The sequence below is a fragment of the Meriones unguiculatus genome, chromosome 8 (assembly GCF_030254825.1).
Source record: "Meriones unguiculatus strain TT.TT164.6M chromosome 8, Bangor_MerUng_6.1, whole genome shotgun sequence".
NCBI classification, from domain to species: Eukaryota; Metazoa; Chordata; class Mammalia; order Rodentia; family Muridae; genus Meriones; species Meriones unguiculatus.
The window spans coordinates 15,898,328-15,916,649 of record NC_083356.1 but is presented as its reverse complement, the minus strand read 5'-3'; the positions used below and the strand labels follow the sequence as shown (position 1 = coordinate 15,916,649).

At 45.1% G+C, this 18,322-nt stretch overlaps 1 protein-coding gene across 5 annotated transcripts in view; it reads left to right on the top strand.

The window, feature by feature from the left end:
- Tbc1d22a (TBC1 domain family member 22A) overlaps window positions 1-18,322 on the top strand; it is a 275,967-nt gene that overhangs the window by 144,598 nt on the left and 113,047 nt on the right. For all 5 annotated transcript variants that reach the window (XM_060388866.1, XM_060388865.1, XM_060388863.1 and 2 more), the window contains one exon: window positions 9,345-9,420. In XM_060388866.1, the coding sequence (XP_060244849.1) occupies window positions 9,345-9,420 (76 nt within the window). The remainder of the gene's footprint in view (window positions 1-9,344; window positions 9,421-18,322) is intronic.

The following is an 18,322-nucleotide window of genomic DNA, read 5'->3' as shown; positions in this document are numbered from 1 at the left end:
CCTTCAAGTAGAGCTATGGTCACCCTCAGGAATGAGCTCAGAAAACTGGGACTTCAAACTGTCAGAGTCCTATGATGTTGACTCCTGCTTCCCCAGTTCAAAGGAAGGAGAGCAGGGGTACTGTTCTTGGACAGGAGGCTCTGACCTGGCCTTTGTGGACATTGAGGAGAACAGCCTGCAGGAAGCCCTACTGACTCGGGAGTGAGTGAATGGAGCACATGCCAATTTACAGATGGGAAACATGGACCTGACTCAGCCACCCACTGAGGCTGCTCTGTGTGTTGAAGAGTTAGAGATGTGATTTCAGAGTCTTGGTCAATAAAATGGAGGTGTGTTAGACAAAATCCTTTCAAACTGGGCTACAAAGATTATTAAGAATGAACAGTAAGCAACTTAAAAAATGAAATAAAACATAATAAAATAGCATTGAAAAACATAAAAATCCACATTCTTGCCTAAATGACAACAAAAAAAAAAAAAGGCATTCATTTAAGTCACCAAGCTCTCCATTGCCTGACTGTGTCAGTCAGTAGACCTCCTGCTGGGAGAAGATGGTGACTCCATGTTGGCTGCTGTGGTTTGTGAGAATGCTCAGCACATGTCTTCTCACTGACATTCTTCACTGATACTCACTTCTCCTGAGTCAGGAATGAGTGGGTCTCAGTGTAGAAGGATGATTAGCTTCTGTAGGAAAAAGCCAAATCTCTTCCCAAACATGGGCTTCACATAACTAGATGTACCACATGAGGTACTCACCAACTTTGTAGAGAAATTTTAATCCAGGAACATGTCTATTCTGGCAAGGGATCACATCAAAAGACCTAGGTCTGTGTGATCCAACTGGAATACAGACACACCCTTAGTACACACTTTTAATACCAAAGAATGACATCTAATTGAGGGACAGACAAAGTGACGAATCAGTAAAAGATCTGACAGAATGAGTCAGAGATAGGATACTTCCAACTCTTATGAGTGGCTACTTAAGAGCAGCACAAAGAGAGAGAGATAGAGAGAGAAAGAGAGAGAGAATGTCAGACAGACAGTACAGTACAGTGAACAAGAGTACAGTATAGAAATACAGTAGAAATTGTGCAGTCAGTTTTTTGGTGCAGTTTGTTTGAGTTCCATGCAGGCAGTTTGGTACAGTTATTTTGGAGTTGAAAGGCAGTTTTTCCAATACAGCAATTTAGTGAGAAGCAGAAAGAAGCCAGTTTGAATCAGTCAGCTTGGAGAGGAATTTTCAGCCAGAATAACTGAGTTGAACCAGCCACCCAGAGTTCAGAAATAACTAGAAAGGGTGAACTTATTCAGCAGTAAGTTTCAGAGGCTGAAAACATTCTAAGCCTAGGTTAGCAGATCGAGGCTGGAAGCTAGAGCCTTCAAGGTCTGGGCTTGCAGAAGATTAGATTGTACAGAGGCTCAATGCTTCCAGGCCTAGGGATAGAGAGATAGAAATGATCTAGGTTCAGCCCAAGCCATGTAGTCATAAAGCTTGGGTATGGCTGTCATCTCATTCCCTCTTCTAAGGAAATAAAAACATTTACCAACTGTGCATGTAAATCCTGCCCATCTAACATTAGAATGATATTTCTTCAACATTATACTTCTTCCTTCCCTTCATTTATGCTTGATAGTAATCCTTTGTCCAGACATGTATCTAGAGAGCACTCTCCCCATCATGGCATATCAGCTCATTTTTCAGACAGTGTCTTCTCTTAGTTTTGATATAATCATTTTGGGGTATATGTATTATTTTCTATATCATGACTAAAAATCCTTTGCCAACTGACAGGATGCCTTATGTTTCTCTTTTAGATACCATAGAAGTAATAGTTTCTTTTCCTATTTTTGTGATAAAATGCTCCGACAAAAGCAACATAAAGGAGGGAGGATTTTTTGGGTTCATAGTTCAAAGGTACAGTAGTTCATCACGGTGAGGAAGTCCTGGACAGCAGCATGAGATGGCTGCTCTCATTGCATTTCCCATTAGAGAGATGAACACATTCACACTCTGCTTGCTTGCATATATTTGATATAGTTCAGGATCCCCTGCCTAGGTTCCCCCAACAGTTAAGATGGACCCTCCCATATCAACACCATTACCAACATTGTCAGAGGCCAGCCTTCACTTAGGTAATCCCTCACTGGTGTGCCCAGAGGACCATCTTGTAGATGATTTAGATCCGGTCAAATTAACCAACTCCAGCCACCAGACCTCATTCTTCTCTTTGTAGGTCTGCAGCCTAGCTCTTGCATGAGCTGTGATGGGGCTTGTTTTCTGTGTGGATGGTACTGACTACAGTGCCATTTGTTGAGAAAAGTTTTGATTTTCTCCTGCATTATATTGCTTTGCTTTGTCTTCTCTTCTGAATTTAACTATTTAAGTGTCTGTTTCTGGACTTGGTTTTGTCTGTCGGTGGACTGCTGGGCATTCATGCTACTCTTCCTTTTGTGACTACTGAAGCATTTATTCAGTTTTGCTCTTTAAAGAAGTTGTTCGAAGGTTTTTGGTTCTTTGTGCATAGTTTATTGTTAGTTTGCTATCTTCTTAAGAGCAAAAGAAGTCTGATATTTTCAGTGGGACAATTGTGAAGCTATTAGGGCTGTTTTCTTGAAATTGATGTTTACAATATAGAGTTCATGAACATGGTATAGTTTTTAAATTTAGACTTTATCATTATTGTGTGGGTTTTTTTTTTGTTGTTTGTATGTTAAATTTATTTCTGATTGGGAGTTTTCCTTATTTTTGTTTTTGTTTCGTTTTTTGTTTTTTTCCCAGCTGGGCTTTCTCTGTGTAGCCTCAGCTATCCTGGAACTCACTTTGTAGACCAGGCTGGCCTCGAACTCACAGAGATCCGCCTGACTCTGCCTTCCAAGTGTTCGTATTAAAGACCTGTGCCACCACTGCTTGGCTTGATTGGAGGGTTTCAATACTGTTACATAGTCTATCTTGGTTGGTATCTCTTTCTTTACTGTATATGTGATAACAGCTGGGTTTTATATCTGATAAAGACTGTCATTCATTCTTTCTGTACATCAACTTGCTCTCTTTTCCTGTTTGTGTTTATCGTTAGGATTTCAGTCAGGGTAGGATGTAGACTGTTCTGCTTATCCAGGTTGACAGGACGTAAAGTTTGGCCACCAGTGGATGCCAGAGTCTTATTTACCCCAGAGTTTGGCTGTCAGGAATTTTTTACTCCATTCTTCTAGTTTGGAGAGCTCCTTCACAGAGTTTGGGAAGGAGGAATAGCTAGAGCAGCAGACATAGCAAGGCCCTGTGTTTTCTCTTCGGTTTTGGCTGCATCTTTTCTAACCTGGCTCCAGGAACCTTTAAAAATGAAACAGCCTCTCTCTCTCCTCTCTTTTTCTTCCTTCCTTTCTTCACAGCCATATGTATGTATGTATAATTGTAGCCAATTATATATATGTATATATATGAGTTACATTATTTTTTCCTCCTCTCCCTCAGCCCACTTACATGTTACCCCATCACTTTTTTCAAATTTATTACGTCTTATTCTTTCTTTTTTATTATTGGTGTGTGCATCTGTGTGTGTGTAAGTATGAGTCCATTTAATGTTGCTTATGTGTGTATGTTTTTAGGGATGACCACTGGATTGGCTAGGCAGTCGGGATGCTCATCTCTGGGGAAGGCTAATTCTCCCTCTCTAAGCAGTCTTTAATTGTCTGCATCTCTTCATCTAGGGATTGAGGCCACATGGGCTTTCTCTCATCCACATCGGTACATCAGCTGATGTTGTTATTGTTTGGGTTTTCTTTAGGGAGCCATTATGTTAGGATTTCATGGGGGTAGCAGCACTGTCATATCTAGAAGACACAGTCTTGTACAAGTCTCTGCTGGTCCTCTGGTTCTTGCAATCTCTGAATGCTTTCTTCAGCAATGTTCTCTGAGCCTTAGGTGTACGGGTTGTATTGTAAATGTATCAGTTGGGACTGGGCATTCCACAGTCAGTTGTTTGGTACATTTTAGCTGCTTGTAGATTTTTGTAATCATTTCTCTCTGCTGAGGGATGAGAGCTGCTGTTACCTGAAGGTCTAGATGTCTAGGCTCACACTGCGAGCAGAGAGAATGCATGCTGTACCATGTGGGAGAGGTCTATGTCACTGTCTTTTGTGTTGTCCCAGTTTCCTGTCCTCTTGGTGCTGTCTTCCCTGGGTTGCTGAGGGCTGGTAAACTTCTGGCTGTAGCAGGTGCGTCTCACTCTTCTTTGGTTTTGTCAGACTTCACAAAACTTGAATCTTAGTGTTAGATATGCCTTTGGGGGCCACTGTGCTATTTTGGCAGACTCGTGTGTTGCAGATTGTCTTCTGTTAATGATGTAGTATGCTTCTTGTGAAGGTACCATCATGAGTCCCTTCTTATCTCATGGCACCAAACACATCTCCTTGGGTTGGGGTAGGGCCTCTTCTGTCCCCTCATTCCTGAACTGTGTGTGTGTTTTTCTTTCTTTTTCTTTTTTTTTTTAAAGATTTACTTGTTTTATGTATATATGTGTTCTATCTGCATTAACATCTGCCAGAAGAGGGAATCAGTTCATATTATAGATGGTTGTGAGCCACCATGTGGTCGCTGGGAATTGAACTCATGACCTTTGGAAGAGCAGACAGTGCTCTTAACCACTGAGCCATCTCTCCAGCCCAACTGTGTGTGTTTTATTGAAAGTTGACAGTGCTGCTCTTGTAGACAGCTTGGAAGTGGGTCTCTTGCCTCATGGCTGGGATTCCTAGTAATGGAACCTTTTTTTTTTTTTTTTTTTTTTGAGGCAGACCACTGTGTGGCTTTGGCTGTCCTGGGACTTGCTGTATAGACCAAGCTGGCCTCAAACTCAAGAGATTGACCTGCCTCTGCCTCCTAAGTGGTGTGTGCCAACATGCCTGGCATCTAGTAATAAAATGTTGTTTATTTTACTTTCTTTTCTACTGTTTTTTTAATGGCTGTTTTAGAGCAGCTTCAGATAAAACATAACACTGGAAGTTTCCCATGTAATCGCCTCCCTCACTCCCCAGCTGCACTTCCCCTGTTTTGTCTTTATTAGTGTAACACACTTATGACTGGCAGGCCAATATCAATGCACCCTGACCAACTCAAGCTCAGAGTTTAATTAAGCTCACCCCCAGTGTTGTAGACTATGGATTTGGCAGATGCCTAACAACACGTGCTGTTCATTAGTCCTCAGTAGACATCCATGTGCCACCTGTTCATCTACCTAGCCTTCTCCTAGAACCTCGTCTCCATGGTTTTGCCTTTGCCAGAATGCCACGTGGTTGGCAGGATGGCTTTTCCAACTGGCTTTGTTCATCCTGTTACTTGGTCTCTGCTCTAGGCTGCCTGTCTTCTAACAGTGGTGGTTCTGTTCTGACCCCTCTGCGCTATCTTACTGGACCCTGCCTACAATGTGGTCATGCCATTCTACTCTCTGCTTATGCCATGTCTGAAAACAAGCCTGGGGCATGTTTCTGCAGTGGCTTACAGAAGGAGGCTGCTGCCCTGCCCTGTTGTCCCTTGTAGGGCTCCTCAGTGTTAGACCCTGCCCTGTGATAAACAAGCTGGGGACGGGGAGGTTGGGAATGCACCTGGCTTGGGTTCTATGGTAGGTTCCATTAGATGCAATTACTCACCCTGTACCCAGCGCCCTTGTGAGGGGTCATGCTGTTTCCCTTTTATAGGTGAAACACAGGAGGAAGTTAAGCTAGCAGATGGGAAAACAAGGAGTTAGGCAAGGCGCCATGTGTTTTTAGCGGCTGTTCTGTGCTGACTGCACTCCGAGAGGCTTGCCACAGGCCCGTCCTTGTCCTTGTCCTTCCTGCCTCTTCTCAGAGACTGTAATGGAGACATTGAGGGTATCGCTTTAACCAGTGCTTCTAAGCTTGGAGGGACAGCTAATGTGATGGATGACATAATCACGATTCAGAATGAGTTCAGCTGCCTGGAATACCAGCCCAGAACCAATCAACTGAGCACGCTAATAGGAATAAATGTAAAATCCTGCATTCAAGTTCAAAAACCCAGTCAGTACAGGTCAGTGGGAAGCAGTTCGGACAGTTTGGGTTGACTGCATCCTCTGTGGGAAGCTCTGTCATCATTTTGCCTCTATTATGGCTGTTGTCTTGTAGCTGATAGCCCTCACGCTTTTTGGGCCCGCTCTGTTATTTCTATACTGCACAATCAGGAATCTTTTAAAAATTCAAGTCTTGTAGCCATGACAGTGGGCAGCTGCCCTTTCTCCTGGCTGATGTCATCAGGCAGCTGTGCCTCTTTCTTACCATCTGCTTGTAGCTCCCTCAGAATGGCCTTTTCCCACCCATTGCTTTGCCCTCACTTTCTCTTTACTGAATATTCTGTGCTCTCTAGGGACCCTGGAGCCCCTCTGTGCTGTGCTCTCTACTTCTAGCTATACTCAGAACCTCATTTCATGCAGCATAGGTCTCATACCCTCACAGTGGTGTTCCAGCCAGGCCTTATGTTATACTCCAGCGACAGCACCCACCTTGCTCCCACACTGCTTCTCATCTACATGTTTTGTCCCCAGATTGGCTTAGCATGTACTTTATAAGTGTGGTATTGCCATGTCAGCTCTTTGAGTAGGGCTGTTGAGGGAACAGGTCTGTTTCTCTTTGTTAGTGTAGGCTGGCAGTCATCAGGACATCCAACAGGTTGTCCCTTCTCTGTGCCATCTCATACAGCACCAGCTCTGCAGCCCTCAGCATCTTGGAGCACTTTATGTAGACTTTATAGCTGCTACCAGATCTCTATGGAACCTGGACTCGGCAGAGTTCAAGTCATAGAGCCAACCTAGACATAGACATAGGACCATCCCCAGGTGGACCGCCCTGACCTCCATTAAGGTGGGCTTATCATAAATTCTTCCATGATAGTGAGTGACACCATGCAAACATGCACCCACAGGGAGCATTAACCTCCTGCTAGTCTCTCAGGAGAAATGAAGTCCCACAGGTTATCCTAGGCAAGCTTAGGTCCAAAGATGATAACTTTTTGAAGAACTGAAGGCTAGAACCAAATTCTCTTGTACTACGTTAGAACCCAGGTATGTTAGAACCCAGTTAGTCCTGATTCTGACTTCTGCTCCCTTTAAGCCAGCTGAATGCTTAGCTCTGTGGGATGAGTGTGTCTCCTCAGGGCCTGAAGCTCCAAGCAGGAGACTGAGCCTGATAGCCGTTCCTTCTGAGAGCTGACGACTTCTTCTCCTTCTCCCTTTTCTTCTTCTCCGTCTCCTCTTCCTTTTCCTCTTCCTTCTTCTTCTCTTCTTCCTCCTCTTCCTTCTCCTCTTTCTTCTTTTCCTTTTCCTCCTTCTCCTCCCTCTTCTTATCCCTCTTCTCCTTCTCCTCCTCTTTCTTTCCTCCTCCTCCTATTCTTCCTGCTCCTGCTTCTCCTCCTCCTCTTCCTTCTCCTCCTTCTTGTATTTTTTTTTTTCTTCTGAGACAGGATTTCTCTGTATAGCTATGGCTGTCCTGGACTTGATTTGTAGACCAAACTGGTCTCAAACTTATAGAGATCCATCTGACTCTGTCTCTGCCTCCCTGAGTGCTAGGATTACAAGTGTGTTCCATGGCACCCGCCTGAGAACTGACTTCTATGATAGTGCATAAGCCAGTCAAGAGATTTGGCTTTCCAAATCTGGGTAGGAAGTCATTTCAACTCCTGGGCAGTTTCCACCATGTTCCCAGATCCTCTCTTTGCTGCTGCTTTTGGTCTCTGGAAGGTCTGGCTTGGTCTAAGCGAGGTTGGTAGGCATAGCTCTTCTTGGCCATACCCTTGCATTGGACTTAGCTGTAAGTCTAGAGCGCCTCACTGCAGTTCTGTCTGGGAGAGATGCCCCACATGATCTGCTTTTTTTTTTTCTTTCTTTTGATAGCTTGCAGGTTTTGTTGGTCAGTGGCTGCTTGGCATTGAAGACTTCTGCTAGCTAGCCTATGTCTTTAATGTTCCTCTGTCTTCCTGGAAGGTTCTCCTTCAGGATCAGGTGCTGAGGTACCATGAGTGCTATTGTCATGTCCTGAAGGGGATTAAGGGCTGATGCTTCTGACCCTGCTCTGTTGCCTGCTGACTGTATGATACTCGCTGTCTTTGGGTGCAGGCTTCCTGGGTACCTCACCATTTTCTGAAGCTACAGAACCTGCTCCCTGTGGGCTGAGAAGGAATGGGCATTCTTCCCTGCCCTCTTGCTAGTGCCCTATTCTTCTCCTGAGAGCTCTCTTTGGTTTGAGTGCTGCTATTTGTCATGCCCACATTGCATCTGAAAGCCTTTCCCTGTACTGCTGGCTTCTGTTCTGTTCTGAGGCTTCAGAACAAACAGTCCATGGAGGGAGGGTGCTCGTTCTCATCTCATAGATGGTGAGATCCAAGCCCAGAGAGACCACCTACTTGCGGATGTTACATGGCTCCTAAATATTAGCTAAGCTTTTATTCCAGGACCCTCTCACTTAAAGCTCCCTCCATGAAGCTGTGCCCCCCCATCCACATGAGCCTTATCCTAGCTCACCCACATGACTGAGAACAGCACATTTCACTTCTCATGCAGTGACTGCATTGTTAGCACTTGGATTGTTGCACTGTCAGCACATTTGCCATTTCTCATTGACTCCCTGGTGGGTCAGGTGCTTCTTGTCCAGGTGCCCAGCGAGGTGGTCATTCCAGCAGATGGTTCTGCTCAATGAGCCAGACACATGGGTGCTGGTTTGTTCAATTTAAATGTAAATAACCAACATTAGCAGATAGAAATGCTCCATGAAGCATTCCAGAGAACCGTGCGTATCCTCTGACATCGATGGGAGTGAGTCTGGATGGTGCTATGCTGTTGGTGTTAGGCAGAGTGCCGCCCTGTACCTGTTTCCCACGAGGCAACCTAGCAATGTGTATTTGGTTTGTTTATAAAATCATTTTGTATTGTAAACTTTTTCAGTGCTTTTTTCCTCTTTGGATTATCTGGGTTATTGGAGGGGGTTAGCCCTTACATGTGAGATGTCATTATGTATGTTCACCCATATGTGAGTATGTGTGCAGTGGTGTGTGTAGGCCTGGAGTTGATGTCAGTTGTCATCCTCAATCACATTTCACTTTGTTTTTGGAGGTGCAGTCTCTTGGTTGACCTCAGAGCTCATCATTGTGGCCAGCCTAGCTAGCTAGCTAGCCTGGTCTGGGGATGCCCTGTCTCCCACTTCCAAGTGCTGGGATTACAGGTGGCCTCCACAGCTTTTTGGATTTTATGTGGATTCTGGGTCTTTGAATTTAAGGTCTCAAAGTCTCCCCAGCGCCATGTTTTATTTTATGTACATTTAGTATACTCTTTTCCCCCCGTTAGGACAACTACACCTTTGCCCAGCCTGGGATTCAAATGAAAGTGAAGATGCTGGAAGAACTTGTGAGCCGGATCGATGGTAAGTCAGTGTCCAGAGCAGCCCTTCCCCAAGGCAGGGAGAATGCTGGAAAAAGGTTAGGGTGGTGGCCTTGGTCCGTAGCCCTACCAGACACCACCATTCTTGTTCTCATTTGGCTGGTGGTACCTGGGTCTGCTAGTGCTCACCCAAGTGCCTCATTAACAGGAGAAGATGCTATTCTGCTCTTCCATTCTGTGCGCCAGTCAGGACTCAGTGGGGAAGGAGACAACCGTGCTTCTGGCAGCCAGCCTCCCTGCTGGGTCACCTGCAGTCTCATCTGGGCAGCAGGCTGGTTGCTGATGGCTGTCCTTTGCCTCGCCTCCTTTGCCTGAGTGTATCATTTGCTATCAAGGAGGATAGAATAATTTCTCCATGGAATCCAATTAATTACCAAGTCCAGAAAGAACATCTTCAATATTATAGAAAAATTATAGTGTATGCTCAGGCAATTTTAGATTATGCTTTCATGTTTTAAGTGAGGCCTTTGAAGTACTTTTTACCTTCGTCCTTAAAATAATTCCCCCTGCGATGCACTGAATGTCATATTGCAATAGCAGAGTTTAATTAAATGAAAGTTGAGAGATAATGCTTGCCCATTCCAGGCAGAGCCTCTTGATAGTTTGTTAAATTAATGAGCAGAGCATTAACAAAGTGACGCCAAGCAGAACCAGACCTATGTCTATATGTGACACCAGCCAGTCAGCAGTGAGCTGTGGAAGACACTCTCTGCTTCCTGGAGTCCCGGGTGAGTCAGACAAGTCACTTCGCCAAAGGTGCAGAGAACTCTGTTGAGATGTAATCTTGGCTGTGCACCTTCTGTGTGTGCAGCCTCCTCCCCAGCCTTCCCCTGGATGCTCCCGTGGCAAGAGAAAATTGTCACAGCCCTCTTCATAGGAAGACACTTGGCTTGGGAAATGACTGAGTGACATTATAAACCAAAGCCAAAAACCTCCAAACTGCACTGCGTTTCTTGATTGAGTCTGGGAGTCGGCTCTGTGTCTGATGGTTATTACCTCATTTCCATATTATGAAGTCTTGCGCACTTCTAGGGATGCTTTATTGGATCCGGTGTGTTTAGCTGCTTTTCAGCCTCTCTCTGAAGTGCTGCTCTTTCTTCCATCAGTATACCCTGTGCATTTATTCTGCACTCATGTTGCGTTCTTGCTTGGCTCTGTTGAAGTTTTTTTCTACTAGCGATTTCACAAGTGTCCCCGGCCTCATTTAGTTCTTTGAAATACTATTTGCAGGAGCTATGAGTTACACAGTTCTAGCAGGTTCTTCTTTTCCTCCTGTGCCCCTTAGAAGGCTTATTTTATATTTTCCACGAGCCTTAAGTTGTGGCCAGGGCTGGTTTGCTCCAGCGCTGCAGTTGGGGAAATGCCTAAATTGATTTTCTCTGTTGCTGTGGTTCAGAAGGCAGCACACTGCAGATTTTCACTGTGATTGTTCAGAAGAGCAGCAGCGACCACTGCAAAGCTGCCATGTTTGTGCTCTGGCTAAAGTGCCTCTTTATTTCTATACAGAGACCATCAAGGACTAGCTCCTCAGAGCACAGGATGAGCTCCAGTGTCTCAGGGCAGGCTGTGCAACCTGTTTGTTTCTGTTCTCATGACAAAAGCTCTGAAAACGTGTGTAACTGCTTCATCGTAAGGATACTGGCCGATGCAAGCAGGAAATGTCCAATCCTGAGGCCTCCAGTCCTGGCTGGGAGCCTCCTCCTCACCCTGCCCTCACTGGTATTTGGAGAGGCTCCAGAGCTGCAGCTCCAGTAGTCTCGCCTATGTAGGATTCACTGTTAACTTTCCATGGCAGGATATACTATGTAGAAAAAAAAATTACTTAAAAAGGCCTAACCTGTTGCCTGATTTCTGCAGTTCTAGGGAAGATCTGTGTTTATTTCAGAAAGCATAGATGCCTTAGTGAGAGAGAAGTAGTCATGGACCTGCAGAACATGGCGGTGGGGGGGGGGTTGTTACGCATTGTTTCAGCTGGGTGGTGTAAAAAGGATAATTGCAGAGCAGAGATGGGGAACCTGAGAGTGGTGGGCGTGTGAGGCTGTGGGCACAGAGGACATGAGAGATAGAGAATATGAGAAGGGATGAAGAGAGACACTGAAGGGGGGGTGAATGTTGAAGGTGGGTGCTGTCACCTTTTTCTTGTCATAAGGAGTTGTTAAGAATTTTTCAGAGACGCTTTAAAGCAATTTCCCATTTTGAGCAATACCTCTCGAGTACTGCTGAACCTCTAACGAAGGTACTCTGTGAGTATGAAGGTGCATGTCTGTCATGGAAGGAAAGCAGCCTTTGAGGTGGCACTTGAGGGAGAAGCAGAGACCAACTCTGGAGTGGGCAGATGGCTGATGAGACATCCATGGAAGCCCTGTGGGAGGGCAGCTTGAGCAGTTGGAGTTGGGACTTCGGGGAAGTAGGAGAGGGGAGGGGCTTTCACTGCAGCAGTACCCACTGAAGACAATTCAAAGGCAGATGGGGTTTTTCTAAAGCCAGAGAAGTGAGAAAGGAATGAAAAGGAACAGAAAAGAAGGAAAGGAAAACCAGTGTCTTTCGAGAGAAGGGATTGATGCTGTCAAAGGTCCAAGGGTTACTGGTTCTTCATGTCGGGCCCTAGTGAGGTCACCTGGCATCAGTGCCACTAGGCTCTGGTTGGCATGCTCACTTCCAGAACATGCTGTCCCAGGGAATTGTTACTTTGGCAGCCTTGAAGGGTGTTAGGTGAACTCTGGCCCATCAGAATAGGGGTCATGGGACATGCTGTCTGCTTCCTGAGAGCCAGAAGAGTGACACACCATGTTTTTGTTTGTTGGAGGGTGGGGAGGGTATGTAGCCCTCACATCACCCTAGCTTCTGGTACTGTTGGGACCTGTGGTTTTGAAGATTCTTCGCAGTATTCCCCACAAGGCTTACGACATAGAAAACAAAATCTTTTAACTTCGAGAACATAAATTCTCATTGTATTTTGTTTTCAAATGAAGTGGCCTGAACACAGTCAGAGATGATCCATATACACAAGGCTCCAGCAGTGAGAGTAAGTAGATAAAAGAGCCAGGTCCATTAAGTGGGGAGCTTTGCTGATCTGTAGCACACACAGTAAAACTACTATTCTTATTGTGAACGAAAGAAAATGAATCATAAATATGCCTTTAGAGAATAGAAGACTATTCCAGTTTTTCAGAAGTTTGAAAAATGACCAGTTGTGCAAGCTTGGTGACCTGAGTATGATCTCTGGAATCCAAAGTGGAAGAAGAAAACTAGGTCCACTTAGGTGTTCTTTGACTGCCACATACATGCCATGTCAAGTACCCCCCACCACACACACACACACACACACACACACACACACACACACTAATAAAATGTGATTTAAAAAAAAAAAAAACTAAATGAAGAGTTCAGCGAGCAGGCTTAAGACATCAGATGCAATAGCAAAGCAGACCGTGCACTCAGTGGTAGACTAGAGGAAAACCCCAGGGAAGCAGAGAGTTGTGAACAGGACATGCAGAAACGGTGGACATGAACGTGAACTCCATAGGAAGGGAGGACAGAGGTTAGTAATCTGAAGAAACAGTGGCACCAACTCTCAGATTCAAGAGGCCAATGGATCCTGAATGGAATTAACAGAGAAAACCATGCAAATATGTCACAATGGATTTAATTAAACCAACCAAGGGGAGAAAAATTTGCATTTTAGAAAGCTCTCACTATGTAGATTAAGACATCAGCAATCTCTTGATCCTCCTTCCTCAGGCTCCTGAGTGCTGGAATGAGTCACAGTACCCTATCGGAAACTGTTAAAGCTATTACAGAAAAAAGATCCCCATCAGTGATGGTTGTTGAATGGGAATGGTCTTAATAAATACAGCAGACAATGTTGTCAGTTTGCTGAAGGGTGTCTATCACTCTGGAGTCTGCATTTCAGCAAATGTATCCTTTAAGATGGAAATTCGAGTCTCTGCGAACCTAAATTGTTTCACACTGGCCCAGAAAACTGTAAATAAAGATGGAACGTGAATAAACTCAGATGGGATGCCAGGTATAATTAGGAGAATAGTCTCTGGGAGCTTTAGACCCAGTGCAGGACACAGCTTAGCACCATATCCAGCCTGTGGGGAGAGAGGCTGTCCACTCCGAAGCCTGCAGGCAAAGCAGACAGCACTCCTTACAGAGAGGCAAATTCTCTTTCTGAAATGTAAAGGGTCAGCCAGCTCACTGGCTCCCAGGCTTTGAAAAGGATTTGTGATTTTTCCGTGTGAGAGCAGCTACATTCACAGTGGAAGCTGGTTTCTAACCCTCGCTTTCCCCATTAGGACTTTGTGCTTGTAGCCAGCACAAGTGCTGTGGTTCCTGGTAAGGGCCTCCTTCCCTCCTAATTGCATACTTCTTCCCCACCTCGGGAGAAGTGAGTTTCACTTGGAACACCGGATCTGGTAGGTGGGTATTAGGAGAGACTGCCATAGTGCCAGGTGGACTGGGGGCACTGTCTGAACAAAGGCCGAGGCATGGCACCCGTGATGGACTCGAAACAGCATGCAGTGCTTTTTCCCTTTTTATATTCACTTGATTTCTTGGTCTGCTGTGAGCGACACTGCTTGCTTGTGTGTTGGGAGAAGCAGGAGGAACCTGCAGCTGGACTGTGATTCCAGCCCTCCTGTGGCAGACACGCCAGAATAGATGTTTGGGAAAGGTTGTACATGAAAGCATTTATTCAGAGGAACCCCGATCCAACCCTGCCCTGCATAGCCACCCCCATCAGACAGCTACTGACTGTGCTAGTGTGGCTTAAAGATCTTTACCATCTGCCAGAAGTGCTGCTGGGAGCACTGGTGGCCTGGGGATGCTGCTGTGCAGTCTCCTTGTGTTCTTTTATGCCTGCAGAACTTGAGAGGAAACCATGTGCAGGACTGTGTGTGACAAGGACCAAGGCCCTCAGGCCAGCCTAGACAGCCTAGTGGGATGTAGACGCCTTGGTGTTTGCTTGGCATGTAGTGCCATTTTGTGGTGCATATACTCAAGGCCTGCTTCCCCTCACCGCGTGGCTCCTCTCTCATGCCCACGTGTGCCTGCTGCTGCTTCCTCCTTCCATTTGACTCTCTGTCAGCGGTGGCTTTTCCTCTTCTAGTGGCCTCTGTTGATTCCTGCCTGACTCAGTGCTGTCTGCCTCTCCAGGAAGGTTGGCTGTGACTCCTCTGTGTATTCTGAGTGCATGGCCGTATACTTGAATTGCACTGAGTAAGGTGTTGACCAAATTCCAAATGGCGGAGCGTTGAAGCGCACACCACTGTTAGAAGCTAGAGTATGACCTATGCCTTGTGGATCACAGTGGCTGCACTTCAGCCCCTAAGAGCAGAGTTTGTCCTCACACAGCTTTCCCTGTGGCAGCCTGGGGGCTCTGTCCTGCTGGTCTTTACTCTGTGATTCATGCTGATTGTAGCGGACGTCAGAAGTGTCCTTGGTTAGGGCCTGAGGAAGGAGGAGAAAGGGCTTGAAAAGTGTGCATGAGTTCCTAGTGTGTCCAACAAGATGCTGGAACACAAAGTCCTTTCCCCTTTTATTGGGCAGCCCAGGCCATTTGGTTGCAATGGTGTCAGGGGACATTCCAAAGTGAGAGGGTAGTCCTGAGCACAGCCAATGGACACTGCAGTCACCAGCTTTGAAAAGACATTGGAGAGTCATGTAAGCTTCAGTACCATCCAAACTTGAATTCATTATATAAACATCTGGAATATTGAAGTCAGGAAAGGTTAAGGGCTTGACATGTTTATTCAGGAAGAATTAGCCTCATGGCCAAGGACCAAAGTGACTGAAAGCTGCATGTGTCTTACAGTTGCTTCTGTCCATATTCAAGTAGTTGTGTGTCACAGAGCTCCTTCAGAAGTAGAAATAAATGCTGTCCTTTCCTGTCCTGCCTCTCAGAATTTAAATTTATTTAGGAGTTTGGGGTCTAAGGAAGAGAACACATGTGTTCACTGTCCACCAAATCTGATTATTAAAGCCATTTTATAGGTAGTAGCCACCTGCTCCCACCAGTAGTTTCCCATTGAGGTGATAGGTGTCTGTTAGACTCCACCTCCTGGTGGGATCTCAACCCAAAGAATACAGTATGTGATTTTGCCCATGTTGCATCTAGAATGCTTGTGTATATTTGAAAGTGAGGTTTACATTTTCCCAGGGAGTCGTAATGACCCCTTGCACATTTTGTTGTTCTTAACATTCATTATATCTGAAATCACATGGCCTGGATTGCTGCCAAGATAGACTTGCCAGATGTGAGCAAGCTTCCAGCCCTTGCTGTGATCAGAGCACCTCTGCAGAGTCTCAGGCCGTTGCCCACTTCCAGGCCTTGTTCTCATGTCATGTCTAGTGTGGCATGGGTGCTTCTGGGTGAATGAAGTGTCTGCTGTGTCTTTTGACATAAGAGATACATGAGCTTCCTTGGTGTTACATCACTTGAGCTCATACGGCCTCAAGAGACACTGTGCCCAAGAGACCAGTGCCCAAGAGACACTGGTCATGTCCAGTCAGAAGACTACAAAGAACTTGTTCACAAAGGATGTGAAAGTGTTAGCTCATCAGAGAAGCACTGGTACCATATCTCCAAGAAGCCTGTTTCTGGAGGCACAGGGACAGTGAGAGGTGGCTTCAGGGAGCAGGGAAGGGGCAGGAACTCTGGGAGCTCTTTCACTCTCGCTGGAGCCCTGGGTCTACTGGGTTTTGCCTCAGGTTGTTGGAGGAATGCTGCTGGTCCTGGGGACTGGGAAGCTTGGTGGTGACCCAGCCTGAACAAAGACTATGGAGGAAGGTCAGCCAGAGATGCTGCTGCAGGAGCAGTAAAGCTGTTGCTGGACCACTTAAGGAAACTGAGCTACAGAAATGTGCCTTTTTGGATTTCTTACTCATATTGTGCTTTCTCTTTTCATCATTAAAAACAACACTAACTTCATCTCCCACCTAATCTTTTAGTCCCACTTGTCTGCTATGGGTCCAGGGTGCCAGATTCAGTAAGCAAAATACAGCCCAGTTGCCTTTGACTTTTATGTGAGCACTGACGGGTTTGAATGTAACATGCCTAGGCAGTACTCAGCACTCACTGACAATCAGACTTTCTTCATCTTATCTGGAACTGTTCTAAGTATGAGTTCAGAGGGGCAAAGTATAACTTACGCCCAATCTAAGCTACATGCTCACATTTTCTGACACTTCAGAGAATAGAGAGAATATGACCTTAAATATAATAAATTATTTGATTTAGTGTTTCTGGTTTTATGTTAAGGTCCTTGATCCACTTGGACTTTAGTTCAGCATAGGGTGATAAATATGGATCTATTTGCTTTTTTTTTTTTACATGTAGACATCCACTTAGACCAGCATCATTTGTTGAAGATGCTGTCTTTTTACCATGTATGGTTTTGGCTTCTTTGTCAAAAATCAATTGTCTTATTTCTAGGTCTTTGATTCGATTCTATTGATTCACCATTTTGTTTCTATACCAGTACCATGCAGTTTTTATGACTGTTGCTCTATAATACAGCTTGAGATCAGGGTTGGAGATGCCTCCAGAAGATCTTTTATTATACAGGATTATTTTAGCTATCCTGAATTTTTGTTTTTCCCATGAAGTTGAGAATTGTTCTTTCAAGGTCTGTAAAGAATTGTCTTAGTATTTTTTATGGGAATTACATTTAATCTGTAGATTGCTTTTGGTAAGATGGCCAGTTTTACTGTGTTAATGCTACCAATCCATGAGCATGGAAGATCTTTCCATCTTCTGATATCTTCTTCAATTTCTTTCTTCAGAAACTTGAAGGTTTTTCATACAGCCATGTGTATGGTTTTGTGGAAGGTGTTTGATGTGCCCCAAGGGGTGGGACACTCTTATAAAGTTGGTTGGAACCCTTGTTTGGATCTGGGTAGGTTTCTGGTATGTAAGTCAGACTCTCTTGTTTACCTGCTACCTGCGGAACTGTCCGCCCACGATGTGAGCATGTCAGGAGCCCCCTGCAGCTCAGCAGTCTGAATAACAGGCAGCCTGTGTCATATAGAGTACCTCCTGTAACTGTAGCATCAGGGACCAGTGGGCATGGAGACAGGATGGAGAGACTAACCATGAAGAATAAGCAGACAAGCACTTCACCAACTGGCAGAAGTCTAAGGAATGAGTTGGCTTCCAGTTTCAAGCTAAGAAGGTCTTTAGATCCCAAAGTTTCAAAGGCTGGGTGTCAGGAAAGATGTCAGCCATTGAGTTAAAATAGGAGTTTGGGCTCCAGAGACTAGTTTGAGGGCTCCAGAAGAAAAGAGACAAAAGACTTGCTTGGGAACCAACCTTGAGGACTCTTGAGTCTTATTTCTCAATTCAGTGATAAGGAGTTCCAACCTCAGCTCTGGAGGCTAGCCCACCTATCTGTCATCTGCTAGTATCATAGCTTAGTGAGGAGTGTCCCCATCACTTCTTATTTGTCCTGTGTGTGAGGACAAGAGAGTTATAAGGTGCTTGATAGCAACTCACACAGGTGCAGCTCCTGAGGAACCAGTTACAGAGCAGGCTTCTGGTGGAAGCTGAGGAGGGGCCTGTGGCCAATATTTTTACCAATATTGTCCCCATTCCCTTAAGGAAGAAAACACTAGAACTCATTACTGAGCAGTAGGCCTACCTCTGCTTGTTAAATGGTTTTATCTCCTTGTACATTTTCCCTTTCTTGGGTTTTTAATTCCAGTTAAATGTGATTTTAATGAAATTTCTCTGAAAGCTGTCGTGACTACATTGTAAGGTTAAAATTGACTTATTCTTTCAAGATAGGATTCAGTTACAGCTAGTAAACTAGATTCAGTTTTATTACCAGCCAAGTGAAAATATTTTTATTACCCTGACAAGGTAAGCAGTCAGAGAGCAG